General features: G+C 46.1%; 1 protein-coding gene across 1 annotated transcript in view; it reads left to right on the plus strand.

Moving 5' to 3' along the window:
* Nucleotides 1–15,830, plus strand: part of LOC147747128 (cytochrome P450 4B1-like) — a 226,740-nt gene that overhangs the window by 143,083 nt on the left and 67,827 nt on the right. Inside the window, exon 6 of the mRNA XM_086952389.1 lies at nt 3,861–4,012. Coding sequence (XP_086808515.1) covers nt 3,861–4,012 — 152 coding nt within the window. The remainder of the gene's footprint in view (nt 1–3,860; nt 4,013–15,830) is intronic.

Consider the following 15,830-nt stretch of genomic DNA (forward strand, 5'->3'; position numbering starts at 1 on the left):
ATCCAGACCTAGAAACTATAAGGAACTCAAAATCAAATGTCGATTGAAAGTGAGGTTTTGGCCTAAGAACGAATACTTTCAGAAGACATCCACTGAGGGTACCAAATGGTTGCTGTTAAATACACAAGTTTGTTGTATGTGAATGGAGCTTACCAAGCAGCTCACTGTGCCCTACATGCTTTGTGTGTGTGAGCGAAGCTTGAAATTATATGCTTAAATCTATATGATGTGCTTCAAGCCACAATATATCTTTTTGCAACAAACTAGCATATTTACAAGGGGAGTGCACCACCGGAACGTCACTTTTTAAAAATGTTCTGGTGGCGCAGTGCCCTGCACCATATTTACGAAAGTGGTGTTAAGCCACTTTTGCTGGCTTAACGCGGCTTTGTCTGTATGGTACCCTTTCACGCAGGTATCTGCTTGAAAGGGACGTGCAATGGGTGTTGCTGTGGGCGTTCCACTGCAACACCCATTGCTTTTTAGCCGTTCCCCAGAATTACAAGGAGATGTAAATCTTAGGCTGCGCCAAAAATGAACCCAACTCAATAGCAGGCCTTAGAGTGGTGCAACGAGGAGGAATATTTTAATTCTCTTTCTTTTTGCTTTTTATATGTGTGTTTCAGAATGTAGCACACCTAGAAAGAGCAAAATGCCATTAAATATAGTTTATCTTCCTGCACATAAATCATTAAATAATTACTTTTTACTATTTCTATGTCTGTTGCAGACACAGAAGTAGCAAATTGCCATTATTAATTGTTTATGTGCAGGAAGGGACACCTCCCTGCACATAAACAATCATTCCCTGCAAAGCAGGCACTCTTGCACTATGGAGCAAGAGTGTATTTGATGGAGCTAGGCAGCTACTTTTAGCGCCAGCACTAGGGAAAAACACAGGGGTGCTCTATATTGTTGTAAATACAGCTTATCCTTGTGTTTTAGAAATAGCGGAGCATGGTGCTGCAAAATTTGCAGCAGCTCCGCGCTCCATCATTTCCTTGTATACCTGCCCCCAAATGTTCATACATCGCTTAGTTTATTTATTTCAGAAACATACAGTTAGTCAAATGCACAATGCTAAAAGTTTTCTTTGTTTGGTAAATATGTTTCTTGTGAAAGCTGGCATGTATTGACATAGATTATTTTTTTGCCTTACAAGCTTGTCATATGGAGTGGAATTCTGCAGTCCAGTTTTGAGACAGTCACTTAGAACATCTGTTTCAAAACAGGCTAGATATTTTGTCAGATTACATGTCTGAGGGATATTTTTGCTTTCTATTTAATGAGATTGCTGCAGCTTGTGGAATAACCCTGCTGGTTCAAAGGCCTGTCATTATAGCATTGATGTAGCAGGGGGGACAGTTAGTCCTGCTCTTTCAGTAATAACCCTATAAAATATGACTCATTTAATACCAAAATCAATGGCACAGAAAATTGTGGAGGGCAGTATGGTGAATTAAGTCCTGTGCTGAAGCACTTCAGTACAAATGGTTTCCAGCTGGAATAGATAAGAAAAGTTAGGTATCACATTTGCATTGCACACCTACCTGCACCCAGGCAACCCACGTCTTTTCATTGCAACATATCTAAGGTTCACAGTATTATAAATGGCATGGCGTTACTCTTGTATGGTTCAACCTGAGGTTGGTCAAAGTACCGAACAGTTAGCAATGTCTACTGTATGGAAACTTGTTTATAAATGTATGTTAATAACTGGGTCCAGTTGTCTTGGAAGTTTAGGAATGTATCCTTCACTCTCTTGTCCACCCCAGTGAGCCTCTGACTTCTCACTTGAACTATTTACGTTTCATAGGCTGGTAGGTATTTACTTTGCACATAAACACTAAAGAGATCTTTTTTAGAACCTATTTAACAACAACAGATCCGTTTTTATCATCATCTCTGATTATCCAATGCTGCTCATTGAAGATGGGTCGGGCAAGTGTTTCTAGTTTCTAGTTTCTAGTAAAGCAATGAACAGGTACTTATTGGCAGGTTAGATGTACAAAAATGTTGTTTTGGAACGCATCTAAAAATCGCTTCAATATTTCCATCCGCAGAGGTACTTACCAAAGACAAATAATATGAAATCAAAAAGTAGCTGTAACAACCTTTGTGAAGAATGGCAAAATTGACATAGCCCCTTCGCTGCGGGATGTTTTCCCCACACTGTGCGAGGGGGGGTGGGGGGGGGGCGTGTGGCTCGGCTGTGCTGGTGACGAGCTCAGCTCGTCATGAGGCGCAGCGGAGCTGCACTCATGACGAGCTCAGCTCGTCACGGCCACACCCGTTTTTAGAACGTTCAGCACAGCGAGGAAATTACCCCCGAGTGTGAATGTTCCAACGGCCGTGACGAGCTGAGCTCGTCATGAGTGCAGCTCTGCTGCGCCTCATGAGGAGCTGAGCTCGTCACCAGCACCCATGAGGTTAAAGATTGTTCGTGAAAGTACGGAAAGAAAATAAAATTATTAAAAAGTCTAAAAATCTGTTTTGTGGAAGAACAACCAAACTGGGGGGCATATTATGAAGCCCCTTATCGCTGCGTCATCGGCACTTTTCTGCCAATAATGCAGTGATATTTGCACCGCCCTATTATCAAGGCAGAGTTAAGTCAATTAACGTGGCTTAAAGTGGGTGTTGCAGTGGGCGTTCCACCGCAACACCCATTCACTTCGACGCTGCCACCTATTATCAAGAGAGGCGATAATAGGTGGCAGCGCCAAATTTAAGAACTGGAAAGACCTGTTCTTAAGGCGGCGAAACCAGGAGAAATGCTTCATTTCTCCTCGTTTTTGCTTTTTCCATGTGTGCTGCCTTGTGTATCACACATGGAAAAAGCAAAATGCTAAGGTTTGTTTATGTACAGGAAGGTGTGCCTTCCTGTATATAAACAAACCTCTTTTTAAAATGCCAATTCGTAACTTACATGTGTGCTGCATGAAGCAGCACACATGTAAATTACAAAATGGCATTTGAGCTTTGTTTATGTGCAGGAAGAAACAGCTTACTGTACATAAACAAACCTTCCCTGCCTGCACTGGCGTTAAGTTGTAAAACGTATCGCCATCGCAGGGGGAAACGCTAGGCTGCACCATATCCGTTTCCGAAATGGCGAAGAGAGGCGTTAAGCCAAGGCGGCTAACACCTCTCCTCGCCACTTTGTTGGTAATATGCCCCTGAGTTTTACTGATGATATTTTCCAGGAAATAAGTGAAACGTCCTTTTCAGTTTTTTCTTACAGTTCTCTGGCCCAATAACAGTAATTAGTCTATTAATATGAGACTTTTTCAACCAGATTGGAAGATTTTCGCCATAATTCCATACCTTCGTATTTGACTGAACAATTTAAGACAATTGCAGTTTCAAAATGTGCAAAATTGTGTATTTTAAACTTATTGCAAACAATGAAGTAGAATTTCACCCACTTCTAGATACATAAATATTAAAGTTTAACTTGTCGAGTTGCTGACAGCTGACTTTGTTGTGTATACGTACCTGTTTTGGGTTTCCAGTGTGTGTTTTTATATCACATTCAGCACTCTTCAATTCAAGATGTCTTTGTGATATAAATATCATGGTACATGCATGTGTTTTGCATTATATTTCCTTCCTGCTTTTTCTCTATAGGTAGCATTTCATAGTGGTGCATCAAAAGGCATATCACATGTAGAAAGTCAGGGTATGCAATTATTGTCTACATAGCAAATAAAAGTGAAGGAACTCAGACCATTATTAAACCTGTGCAAATATGTCTTTCAAATCTTTTTTAATGTTATAACATAAATGCCGCAGTAGTACTTGTTCACATCTAATCTGAAGGAGCCTCTGTTCTTACACATCAACTTATGTACCTGCAGCAAGAATCCTTACGTCCAAGCTGTTTATAGCCTGTCCTACCTGAGTGACCACAGAATCCGCTGGTCGCCATACCATAATGATATCCTTTACTACCTCAGTCCCCATGGATACCTCTACCGCCGGGCCTGTCGGATAGCTCACGAGCACACAGGTACTCATACTTTTTTTTCCCAATCTGAATGTATTTCTTACTCATCACGCATTTACCTTGGTGAAATGCAACTATTGTTGCTGCTTGCAGTTCAATACTGTCCCACTGTGTTACAACTATATTTTGACCCTAAGCCTATGATCAGTAATGTAGCAAGGATGCCATGGGCCCTGGTGCAAGCAAGGAAAATGGCCCCTTTTAATAGTAAACTACGGCAGTTATCAGGTATCAGTGGTCCCCTCGGGTCCTGGGCACAGGTGCTACTGATGCAGAGCTACTCCGGAAATAATTTCTAGAACTCCAATACCATTCATCAGTGGGGTCCATAACAATGTGGATCATTCATACACACTTTCTCCCTACTACATGGATCGGTATGAATCAAAGGAGAGCTGCTGCTGTGTTATAGTGGAGTGTTTAAGTCAAACTAACTATTTATATTATATACATCTGCAGTTTTATTTCATTTACCATGGTTTTATAAAAACAAGGACATTTATTTAACCCCATCACTGCTTGAGATATTCCCCTCCTGTGCTGAGGACCAATGATAATGGGTGTGGTCATGACGGAACCGTTCCATCATGAGCATCAAAGGGGTAAAACACACCACCATTGTTGGCGACAGATCTGCTAGTAAAGAATTGGGCTAAGGATGAACAAGACCAGCTTAATTCTTCATTTATCTAATTTTTATTTAAAGAAGATTCTCCTAGCATAATCAGTTTTATTCACTTTAAATTAATTTATTGCAATTAGTATAAGGAAAGAAAAGAATTTTAACTCGCACATATATATTTCATTTCAATTATAAGTTCAAAGAAAATGAATGCAGTATTTGACATTTACAAGACATAAGTATTAGCAAAAGACAAAATAGTTCCCAAATTCTATCAATCTATTCCCTCAAGCTATTAGCCCTCATCTAAAGACTCCGTACTCATTCGAACAAAGCTTAAAGTTGAAATGTTTAAGGAGCATATAACCAAGGGGGGCGATAGGCAATTATCACCGGTTTAGCGGCCGTTTTCAGCCGCTAAGCGGCGATAATTCTATCGCTCTATTAGCAAGCTGTCGCTAACTGATGTTAGCGACCGCTTTTAGGTGATAGCGAGCGGTTTGGGCCCTGCATTGCATGTCAGCGACATTGATTTATCGCTAATGACATGCAAAGTGGGCGTACCCAACCTGTTAGCGACTGAAAGCAGTTGCTAACGTCGCTATCGCCTATTAGCAAGCCAGGAGTAGCGATGGAAATATTCCCGCTATCGCCAAAAACTAACGCCTGCTCGGACCAGTTCTTAGCCATGTTATCCAATGGGAGGTGGATAACATGGCTAAGAGCATTTTGTCGCTAATGCATGATTATCGCTGTATTCTCAGCGATATTCACGCATTTCGCCGCTATCGCTGGATATTTTAGCACAATGGAGAAAAACGTTGCTAATAGCATGTTTTCACCACTAACATATCCAGTGATAGTCAGCGATAAAAAAATCGCCGCTAAGCCTATTTAGCGATAAATATCGCTACTTGTTGGTAATATGCCCCTAAGTTCTTACGCTCCAAGGAAATTCAGCATCCCGGCAGCATGTCAGGATACGCAGATAGAAATCGAAAAGGGAGCTTTTTCCTAAACTCCGGACCTATTCTTTTATACCCTTTTTCCTGGCTAAACTATGTAAATTCAGTAACATTTGGGGTCTCCGACGATTCTGATTGGTTGGTTCAAGGGGTGGATGAGCATAACCTCATCATCTTATTAGTTGACTTCCGCAGAGTCAGCTAAATTAATTTGACCATTGTCTTTAAGGTTACCGTTCCATTGTGTCCTTTAAATTGTAATTTTAAGCTTTTGTCCCAGGGTTTACAATACGGATGTCCATTTTATTGGCAGTCAGTCAGGGTTTCAGAGCACATCGTCCTTGACCTGTTCCATTCAGCACAGTCAGCTCATACGCGTCTGCAGCTCCACTCAGCAAGCGCATGCGTGCTTCACATTAATCTCGGAGTCATGGAAATCATCCATCTTGGACTAGGCCTCACAGGCCACAACGGGAACTATTATAGAAACAAACAAAATTGAACGGTAATTATTGAATTATAGCCCTTCTGTTTACCTCCCCCTTACTAAGGTATCCCTGTTAGTGATTACCTAGCAAATAAAGCCACATTTATGCGTAGTTTGCTCACCTGTCTTCATGTTTTTGCCAAAAATAGACAAACATTAAGCACATTTATGCCACTTTTTGGTTAAATTATAGCCTTTGCGTTATTTTCAGACATCACATTATCACTCAGTTAGTTGATTATGGTTGCAACACAAGCAATTTAGTATCCCACGTGTATTTTGTGTGTGCATTCTATTCTATGTTGGTTAGTTTTTTTCAAACCACACGATTAGTTAATGTTACTGTTATGAGAGAGTAACTTCACGAGGGGTATACAAAAGTTTGCTTTTTAGCTCGCTCCATCATTACTTCACTTGCTGCAACAGTCAGTCAATCAGAAATGTTCATTTCGGAAGTTTCATCTCATAAAACATGCAGTACAGAATACAAAATAGGAAGTTAATAGAAAACCTTAAAACATTCAAAAAGATAACATAAAGGTACAGTACGATTCATTGAATGTAAACGGTAAGTTGTAAGAGCCTGAGATTTCACAATTTTGTGGATCATAGCATATATAGCACAGGGCTAGTGCAAACCATGATGCAACATTTTCTTTAAAAAAAAATTAAAAAACACTTTATTGACATTATGATTCAAAAGAGCAAGTTGTAGACGCAGAAGCCTTGTCTGGTGGAACCATGTTCCCCGACCCCACTCTTGCCCCCATATCCACAGGTATATTACATTTACATCCATGCCAAATATTTTGCGGGTTCTCCCCTTACAGTTCTGTTATTTCTATGCAAATAAACAGCATTAACTCCCTCTCCATGTCATGATTACCATTTTCTTAGTATACGCGTCTTATGGGGTTTTCAATTGTCTCAGGTTATTGCCATCCAGCTACCCTTGCATTAGCATCCACCCGCCAGCCGTCTTCCGCCATATCAATCATCCAGTGCATCGGGGTCTGAGAGTCCCTCAGGTTCACTAGCATAGCTGCCCATACTCGAGAGTCATCCTTGAGCTTTTCATCCCTCCGGACTTGCTTTATATGGATCAATTCCTTGATGGCCATTCACACATGTCTCACAGCCACATATCAATTCCTTTGGTAAAGGGCCTATTGCAGTACGTCTCTTCGCTAATACTAACTCCAAAAGGACAAACCGTCTACTCAGTTTCTTAGCTTTGGGAGTGGGTAACAGTCCCAGCAGCACGGATCATATCTTCCCTGGGTATTGTCCATCCTGTAGCTTTTTGCAAACAAGCCAGTATATTCTCCCAATATTGTGCTACTGTCGGGCATGTCCACACCATGTGTAAAAAGATCGCCTCTGTCTCTCCACATTGGGACCATGCACTTGAGTGGCCAGGTAGATTTTGCATAATGTCGGCGGGGTAAGATAAACGTGAGGCACGATATTGTATTGTATTAGCTTAAATCATGCATTAGAACTCACCTCCCAGAACCTTCATGAATTCTCAACCAGTCTTGCTCTGAGAGGGTTTCCCGTACCGCTTCCTCCCACCGAGCCTGTACCGGGAGAGTCTCCCAGGGGAGGTCATCACGAAGCTCCGTGTATATGTGGGATACCAAACGCCATCCCTGTGCCATATATAGCATTACTGTTAATACAGTAGTACTAGGGGGCTCCTCGGAAAAGGATTACCATAGTTATCTGGGAACCTTGGATATCTTTTTATATAGCAGGAATTGCCAAGTTCCCATATCATAGGTGGTCTCGGCTGCCTCCAGTGTTTAAAATTGTTCATTGTTGTAGAGTTCTCCCATCTAGAGGTACCACCTTCTTTCCACCTCCGAATCGACATAGATTCTCCTATGCACCTGAAGGCCTTCACCACCCACAGTGGCATGTCCGGGGCATAGTGAGCATGCCACACCTCCCTCCTGACTGAGGTCTCCCATACCACGACCACGTGTTGTACGATATATAGATAGGTCTTGGGGATTCCTGGGGCAAAGCATTAAGAGTTCCAGCAAAGAGCAATCGCCATGAGTTCCCACCAAAAGTCGCTTTCCCAATTACCATGCTCATCCGGCCAGTGGACTGCATGTTGAAGCTGGGAGGCCATGTAATAAAGCTCTATGCAAGGCACCTCCAAATCGCCATCTCCCCATTTTCTTTGAAGTGTTGCCAAACAAATCTGTTTACGCTTGGTTCCCCCGAGGAGCTCTACCAGTAGGCCGTCCAGGGTTAGGAAATAGTGCCTGGGGATCTTATACAGGGAATGATGTAGGGTGTAAATGTATCGGGGTCAAATAATTATTTCTATGATTGCTATTCAACCGATGATGGACAGAGGTAAGTCCGTCTAAAATCGTATGGAGCTACGTTTACCCTCCACCACTTTTCCTAAGTTGCACTCAAAGTAGTAAGGGGCCGTATACATAAGGTGAATCCCCAAGTATTTTGTCCCTTCAGTCGCCCACAAGAGGCCCACTACTGGTAAATTGCCCTTTGACCCTTCCACCAACTTCCCCACTGAAATCAGCTTGGATTTTTCCGGGGTTATACAGGGTCCGGATACTGGCCCAAACTCTGCAGCACTGTGACAAGAACCGGGACTGCTGGAGCTGGTTGACGTATGTATACCAGTGTATCATCGGCTTATAGGGAAACCACATGGTTGGGGTCCTCAAGGGATATTCTCCATCCGCCCATCTGTTCTCTCAAAACCACTGCCAGAGGCTCCACTGCTTCCGCATAGATAAGCAGTGACAAGGGACAACCCGGTAGAATCGTCTACCCGGCCATCTTAGCAGGCCACGTCCCGACACCATGATGCAATATATATTTAGGCTGACTACTAGCAGGCATGATACAGCACTACGGGCCCGATGTAGGTAAATCTGATTTACCGACTCTAGAATACCGAATTTTACCGATTCGGTATTCTAGATTCGGTAAATCAGATGTAGGTAAAAAATCGGTAATTTGTACCGAATCTGTATGATTCGGTAATTACCGAATCGGTATTTACCGATTCAGTAATTGCCATTGATTCCTATGGGCCTTGAGGCCCATAGGAATCAATGTCAATTACCGAATCGGTAAATACCGATTCGGTAAAATTACCGATTTTGCAAGGGGGACAGGGTGTCACTTTGACACCCTGTTGCACCCCTGATTCAGGCTTGTGTGCCATGTTACACACAGACATGCCATTAGGGCATGTCTGTGTGCCACATGGCACAGGTGTACATGCGCAGATGTGCATGTACACAGGTATTCGTTATTTACCACCAAAAAGTATTTGGTGGTAAATAACGAATCAGTAAGGGTCTGTGGCACTGTTTAAAGTGCCACCTACATCTGAATTTACCGATCGGTAAATTTACCGATTCGGTATTTTACAGAATCTGTAAATTTACCGAATCGGTAAATATACCGATTCTGTAACTATAAGGCCCCCTACATGTCAAACAGCAAATACCGGTCGGTAACGGCCGAAATCGGCCGTTACCTTCCGGTATTTGCCGTCATACATCTGGCCCTTCAAGCTCTAACAATTTAAGGATAAGTAGCAGCATTGGAGTCAAAATTTGGCGAGCTAAAATGTAAGCACAATAAGATAGGGTTGGATCGTTAACAGCATTTAAGAAAATAAAACTAAAGTTTGAACAAAAGATCAGTAGAGCACAACCAGACTAGAAATTACCATTTTTCCCTCCTTCCTTCCTTTCTTCCTTAGGATTAGAACTTTAGATCTCTTTGCTTTCTCAAAAGCACTACTGCCCGTATATATTTACCCAAGGAGAAAACAGTATCAGTTGCCCTTCAAAACCCTCAAGGTTTTCTGGTAGCATCTGACGCCATGCCAGGTGCATAATGTCAGGTCCACTTGGCTCTTGGGTTTGCATAGGCATGACAAAAGAACAACACATGGCTGATGTTCATTGCACATCGGCGTACATTAGTAGATTCGGTTGGCCTTCTTGCAAGCAATAGAGATGTAAAGGGCACTATTTCTAGGGTACCACAACAAAACTTCAGGTACAGAGTTTTTTCCAGCTGTAGTTGCTGTATGTTCAAAAAAGTCCCATTGTGTGGACCAAATCTTGAGCTAAAAAACTCTTCTGATAATCTCCCTAAAGAAGGGTTCTGAAGATTATTGATTTATATAGTCCTAGCAAGTACTTTTCAAGTACTTTTTAGAGGATGGGGTTGTCTTCCTGTGCTGTCCAGAAGCTACCAAGACCTAGATTTGCAACCATTGTTGGATGTGCCTACACCACGGGAAAGTGTTCACAGCATTTCTATATGACTACAATGTCTCTGCTGTCCAAAGCCTCCCCAGTATAAAAGAGGTGTTAGCCGGGCTGTTCGCCCAGCTTTTTGATTGCAGTGTCAGAACAAATTGGAATAAGAGGTGTACTCTTGAGGAGGTGCAAGAGGGAACTAACAAACTTATTCTCGCACAGGGACAGTAGCTCGGAGTTTGCATGTTCCCATTTTAAGAGCCATAAAGTGCTGCAGGTTGGATTTTTAACTTATACACTTGCGTGCAGGGAGAATGGCTTTTGTAAAAGATGCCTAGTATCTTTTGAGAATGGCCGAAGCTAGGTGCTGAAGCCCCGACCTCCTCTTTTTAATGTGTGTGGACCACAACACTCTAGTATCCAACATAATGCCTAGATATTCAATTCGAAAAACATGCTCCAGCTTCCAATTGTCCAATGATACGGCACCCCTAAACGGCTTGGGAGTCTTAAAAATCATGAATTTTGTTTATTGAAACATTAACCTCCTGTCCCTTAGATACACAAATATCTTTGAAGTTTATCAGTTGATGCTGCAGGCCTATAGGGGGCTGGGAGATTAGCAGGGTGTCATCTGTGAATAGCAGAGCAGAGATGCAGGCCCTCTCCTAGCTTGGGGTATCTATGTTGCCGCTAAGTAGAGCCCCTATAACATTGTTTACTAAGAGGTAGAAGAGTGTAGAGTCCCCACCCCTGTCTCACCCCTCTGCTGATCGGGATATGGTCAGTCAGTTGCCCCTGTGGACCACAGCGAACTTGCTCATTGTTGTTCTGATGGAGTCTTATCAACGTATTGAGCAGTGCATCAGGGACCCCCAGCCTCTTAAGTGAGGCCCATAACAACTCCATGGGGACCAGGTTGAAGGTGGCCCTAAGATCGACCAAGGCTACATATAGGTGGTTATTTCTCAGTTTTGTGTATTTCCAGATGATTAGTAGAAGCCGTAGGACTTGGTTTATAGTGCTGACTTTGGCTCTAAACCCTGCCTGGTATGGGTCAGATTCTCTCTGTGATTCACCCAGTCACAAACTTCATTAGGTATTTGTCTTGTGAAAACCTTCCGCATGGTGTCTAGTTGGATCATTGGTCTTTAATTGGCTGGGTTCATACGATCCCCCTTTTTAGGTCTCGCCTGGAAATAGCATCCGAAGGATGCGTCCAGGCTGGAGACTTATAGCTAGCTGACACGGGGGAATGAGGGACAAGAAACTGTCACGAGCTTATCCTTGGCTGGATTGAGCTGCGTGCACGAGCTTTCTGCCTTCAGCCTTCAGTTTCTTTTACAATGTTTCTTTTTCTTTGTGTGAGCTTGCCTTAACCGACAATGTTTCTTTCTTGGTGTGATCGTTGTTTCACTTTCGTTTCCCGTGTTAGACCGTTTTGTTTCTCGTCTCAGACTAGAGTGTGTTTGTTCTGAACACGAAATATGGGGCACAAGGCACACATTCACTTGACACGAAGCAATCAAACAGCAAAGAGCACATTTTAAATACAGCCTTCCGACTGCGTGCAATCAAACAGCACAGAGCACATTTTAAATACAGGGTCACTTTTCAACACGAAATAAATAGAATATCATGTGTCTTTAACGCATGCCTGCCTGCCTCAGGGATCACGCCAGCAACTCCCCGGGCGGCGGCGCCACACCTTCAACTCCCGGCGCAGCCCAGGCAGCAAAGCAACAGAGGCTGTCCCGGTGTGTGCATGAATGGCGGTGGCAGTCTTCAGGGCGTCGGGGCAGCTCCTAGACCAAGCCTGCCTCAGCTCGAGCCGCCCGTCTCAGGGTTCCTGCCTCAGGGGAAGGTCCGGTCCGGGAAGGTGCTGTGTCGACGGGAGTCGCAGCACATGCGCCCCAGCGCCTGCTCGCACATCCGGCCATCGACACTCAAAACAGGGGGGGTGATCCTCCGCAATGTTCGACCACCCTAACCCACACACCAGGCGATCACTCCGCTACCCCAGCCAGGGCCATCCTCACCGCTATTTCGCCATCAGCCGGGATCCTGTCTCCGCAATCTCTCGGCGGGGCAGGGCGCCCCCGGGTGCACAGCCCTCACGCCGCGAGTCCGCTCACCAGCGCAGGCAGGATTGTAGGGACACCCAGGTCTGACCGGCGACTTCCGGTCTCGGCTTCCGGCACCAGTGATGATCTCGTGCTTGCCCTCTGCCTCCCGCTACTATCTCTGCTGCCACTGCTGATACCGTGATCCTCAGAGCCCCAGGGATTTTCTGCGATGCCTCTTGCAGTACGCGGTTAGTGGGTGAGCTCCGTACCTCAGGTTCCTTGGTAGCAGCTCGCGGCCGCCTCTCGCCTCTCACCGCTGCCGCATGCATGCACACGCATTTACACTTACACGCAGGCACCCAGACAGGCAACCCCCCACAGTCACACACACACACACACGCATACACACAGACTCCAAGACACAGACACACACACACACGCACGCTCACACACATGCACAGCCCGTCGCCGCACGCGCGCGCGCACACTCACACGCCCCCCCCCCAACAAGGCGAAGCCCAACTCACCGGCTTCCTCGGCTCTCACCGGCAGCAGGACTCTTCCTTCCTTCTTCGGCACCGGGGCGCAGGGTAGGCTCCTGCCTGCTCCGGTGCTCAAAACAATCGCGGGCTTCCTCGGCTCTCACCGGCAGCAGGACTCTTCCTTCTTCGGCACCGGGGCGCAGGGTAGGCTCCTGCCTGCTCCGGTGCTCAAAACAATCGCGGCTCTTCCGTGGGAGGCGTGGTAGGCTCCCGCCCTCCTACTTCCTGTTTCCGGTTGTCCCGCCCGGCCTGCCTGACTTCCTGGTCGCAGGCCGGCGGCGGACTGCAGCACGCGCCATGCTTGTTCCAAGGAGAGGCCGGCGGCTTGAGCAGGGGGATGGGCAGTTTGGTGTTTGCGTGGTATAGGGAGGTGAGAGCCCAGCAGGAGGACGACAACTTGGAGTTTGTTCTCATTTCATTATATTTAATTAGTGTTCTGTGTATTTGTCAGCCTTTTTAAGACTTTCCAGTGCGGACTTCCAGCGCTGTTACGATTCATTGGATGATGAACTTGAACGTTCTCCGCCTTAGTTCCTGAAAACGCCAGGGGCACGTTTTACTTTTCCTTTCACCTTGTTGAAGGTATTAGTTACAGAACGCATCCATCCATTCAGCAGGCAGGATGGTCTTTAGGGGAACCTCCAGCGCCCTTTATATAGAACAAAACTAGAAATTCCCGTTGGTGTATTTGGCTCATCTTTTGTCCCTCTTTTATCAGTGCCCGTCTCACTCGCCTTCTCTTTTCTAGCGCCAGCCAGACAGCAGATGTCCGCCTGCTCGAGGTTTTTTGTTTGTTGCTGATTGTATCGCACGCTAATCTTTGAAAAGAAGTATGGTGACTCCTTGCAGCAGACAAATGCAGAGTGCAGAGTGACAGTAAGTGCAGAGTGCGTGCAGAGTGAGTGCAGAGTGAGTGCAGAGTGACAGTGAGTGCGGAGTGACAGTGAGTGCAGAGTGAGTGCAGAGTGAGTGCAGAGTGACAGTGAGTGCGGAGTGACAGTGAGTGCGGAGTGACAGTGAGTGCAGAGTGACAGTGAGTGCGGAGTGACAGTGAGTGCGGAGTGACAGTGAGTGCGGAGTGACAGTGAGTGCAGAGTGACAGTGAGTGCAGAGTGACAGTGAGTGCAGAGTGACAGTGAGTGCAGAGTGACAGTGAGTGCAGAGTGAGTGCAGAGTGAGTGCAGAGTGACAGTGAGTGCGGAGTGACAGTGAGTGCGGAGTGACAGTGAGTGCAGAGTGACAGTGAGTGCGGAGTGACAGTGAGTGCGGAGTGACAGTGAGTGCGGAGTGACAGTGAGTGCAGAGTGACAGTGAGTGCAGAGTGACAGTGAGTGCAGAGTGACAGTGAGTGCAGAGTGACAGTGAGTGCAGAGTGCGTGCAGAAACAGTGAGTGCAGAGTGCGTGCAGAGTGACAGTGAGTGCAGAGTGCGTGCAGAGTGACAGTGAGTGCAGAGTGACAGTGAGTGCAGAGTGAGTGCAGAGTGCAGGGTGAGTGCAGAGTGACAGTGAGTGCAGAGTGACAGTGAGTGCAGAGTGACAGTGAGTGCAGAGTGACAGTGAGTGCAGAGTGAGTGCAGAGTGAGTGCGGAGTGACAGTGAGTGCGGAGTGACAGTGAGTGCGGAGTGACAGTGAGTGCGGAGTGACAGTGAGTGCAGAGTGAGTGCAGAGTGACAGTGAGTGCGGAGTGACAGTGAGTGCAGAGTGAGTGCAGAGTGAGTGCAGAGTGACAGTGAGTGCGGAGTGACAGTGAGTGCAGAGTGACAGTGAGTGCAGAGTGACAGTGAGTGCAGAGGGACAGTGAGTGCAGAGGGACAGTGAGTGCAGAGTGACAGTGAGTGCGGAGTGACAGTGAGTGCAGAGTGCGTGCAGAAACAGTGAGTGCAGAGTGCGTGCAGAGTGACAGTGAGTGCAGAGTGCGTGCAGAGTGACAGTGCGTGCAGGGTGAGTGCAGAGTGCAGGGTGAGTGCAGAGTGACAGTGAGTGCGGAGTGACAGTGAGTGCAGAGTGACAGTGAGTGCAGAGTGACAGTGAGTGCAGAGTGACAGTGAGTGCAGAGTGACAGTGAGTGCAGAGTGACAGTGAGTGCAGAGTGACAGTGAGTGCAGAGTGACAGTGAGTGCAGAGTGTGTGCAGAGTGACAGTGAGTGCAGAGTGCGTGCAGAGTGACAGTGCGTGCAGAGTGACAGTGAGTGCAGGGTGAGTGCAGAGTGCAGGGTGAGTGCAGAGTGACAGTGAGTGCAGGGTGAGTGCAGAGTGCAGAGTGCGTGCAGAGTGACAGTGCGTGCAGGGTGAGTGCAGAGTGCAGGGTGAGTGCAGAGTGACAGTGAGTGCGGAGTGACAGTGAGTGCAGAGTGACAGTGAGTGCAGAGTGACAGTGAGTGCAGAGTGACAGTGAGTGCAGAGTGACAGTGAGTGCAGAGTGACAGTGAGTGCAGAGTGACAGTGAGTGCAGAGTGACAGTGAGTGCAGAGTGACAGTGAGTGCAGAGTGACAGTGAGTGCAGAGTGTGTGCAGAGTGACAGTGAGTGCAGAGTGCGTGCAGAGTGACAGTGCGTGCAGAGTGACAGTGAGTGCAGAGTGTGTGCAGAGTGACAGTGAGTGCAGAGTGTGTGCAGAGTGACAGTGAGTGCAGAGTGTGTGCAGAGTGACAGTGAGTGCAGAGTGCGTGCAGAGTGACAGTGCGTGCAGAGTGACAGTGCGTGCAGAGTGACAGTGAGTGCAGAGTGAGTGCAGAGTGACAGTGAGTGCAGAGTGACAGTGAGTGCAGAGTGACAGTGAGTGCAGAGTGCGTGCAGAGTGACAGTGCGTGCAGAGTGACAGTGAGTGCAGAGTGCGTGCAGAGTGACAGTGAGTGCAGAGTGACAGTGAG

The sequence above is a fragment of the Lissotriton vulgaris genome, chromosome 1_1, assembly GCF_964263255.1.
Source record: "Lissotriton vulgaris chromosome 1_1, aLisVul1.2, whole genome shotgun sequence".
NCBI lineage: Eukaryota > Metazoa > Chordata > Amphibia > Caudata > Salamandridae > Lissotriton > Lissotriton vulgaris.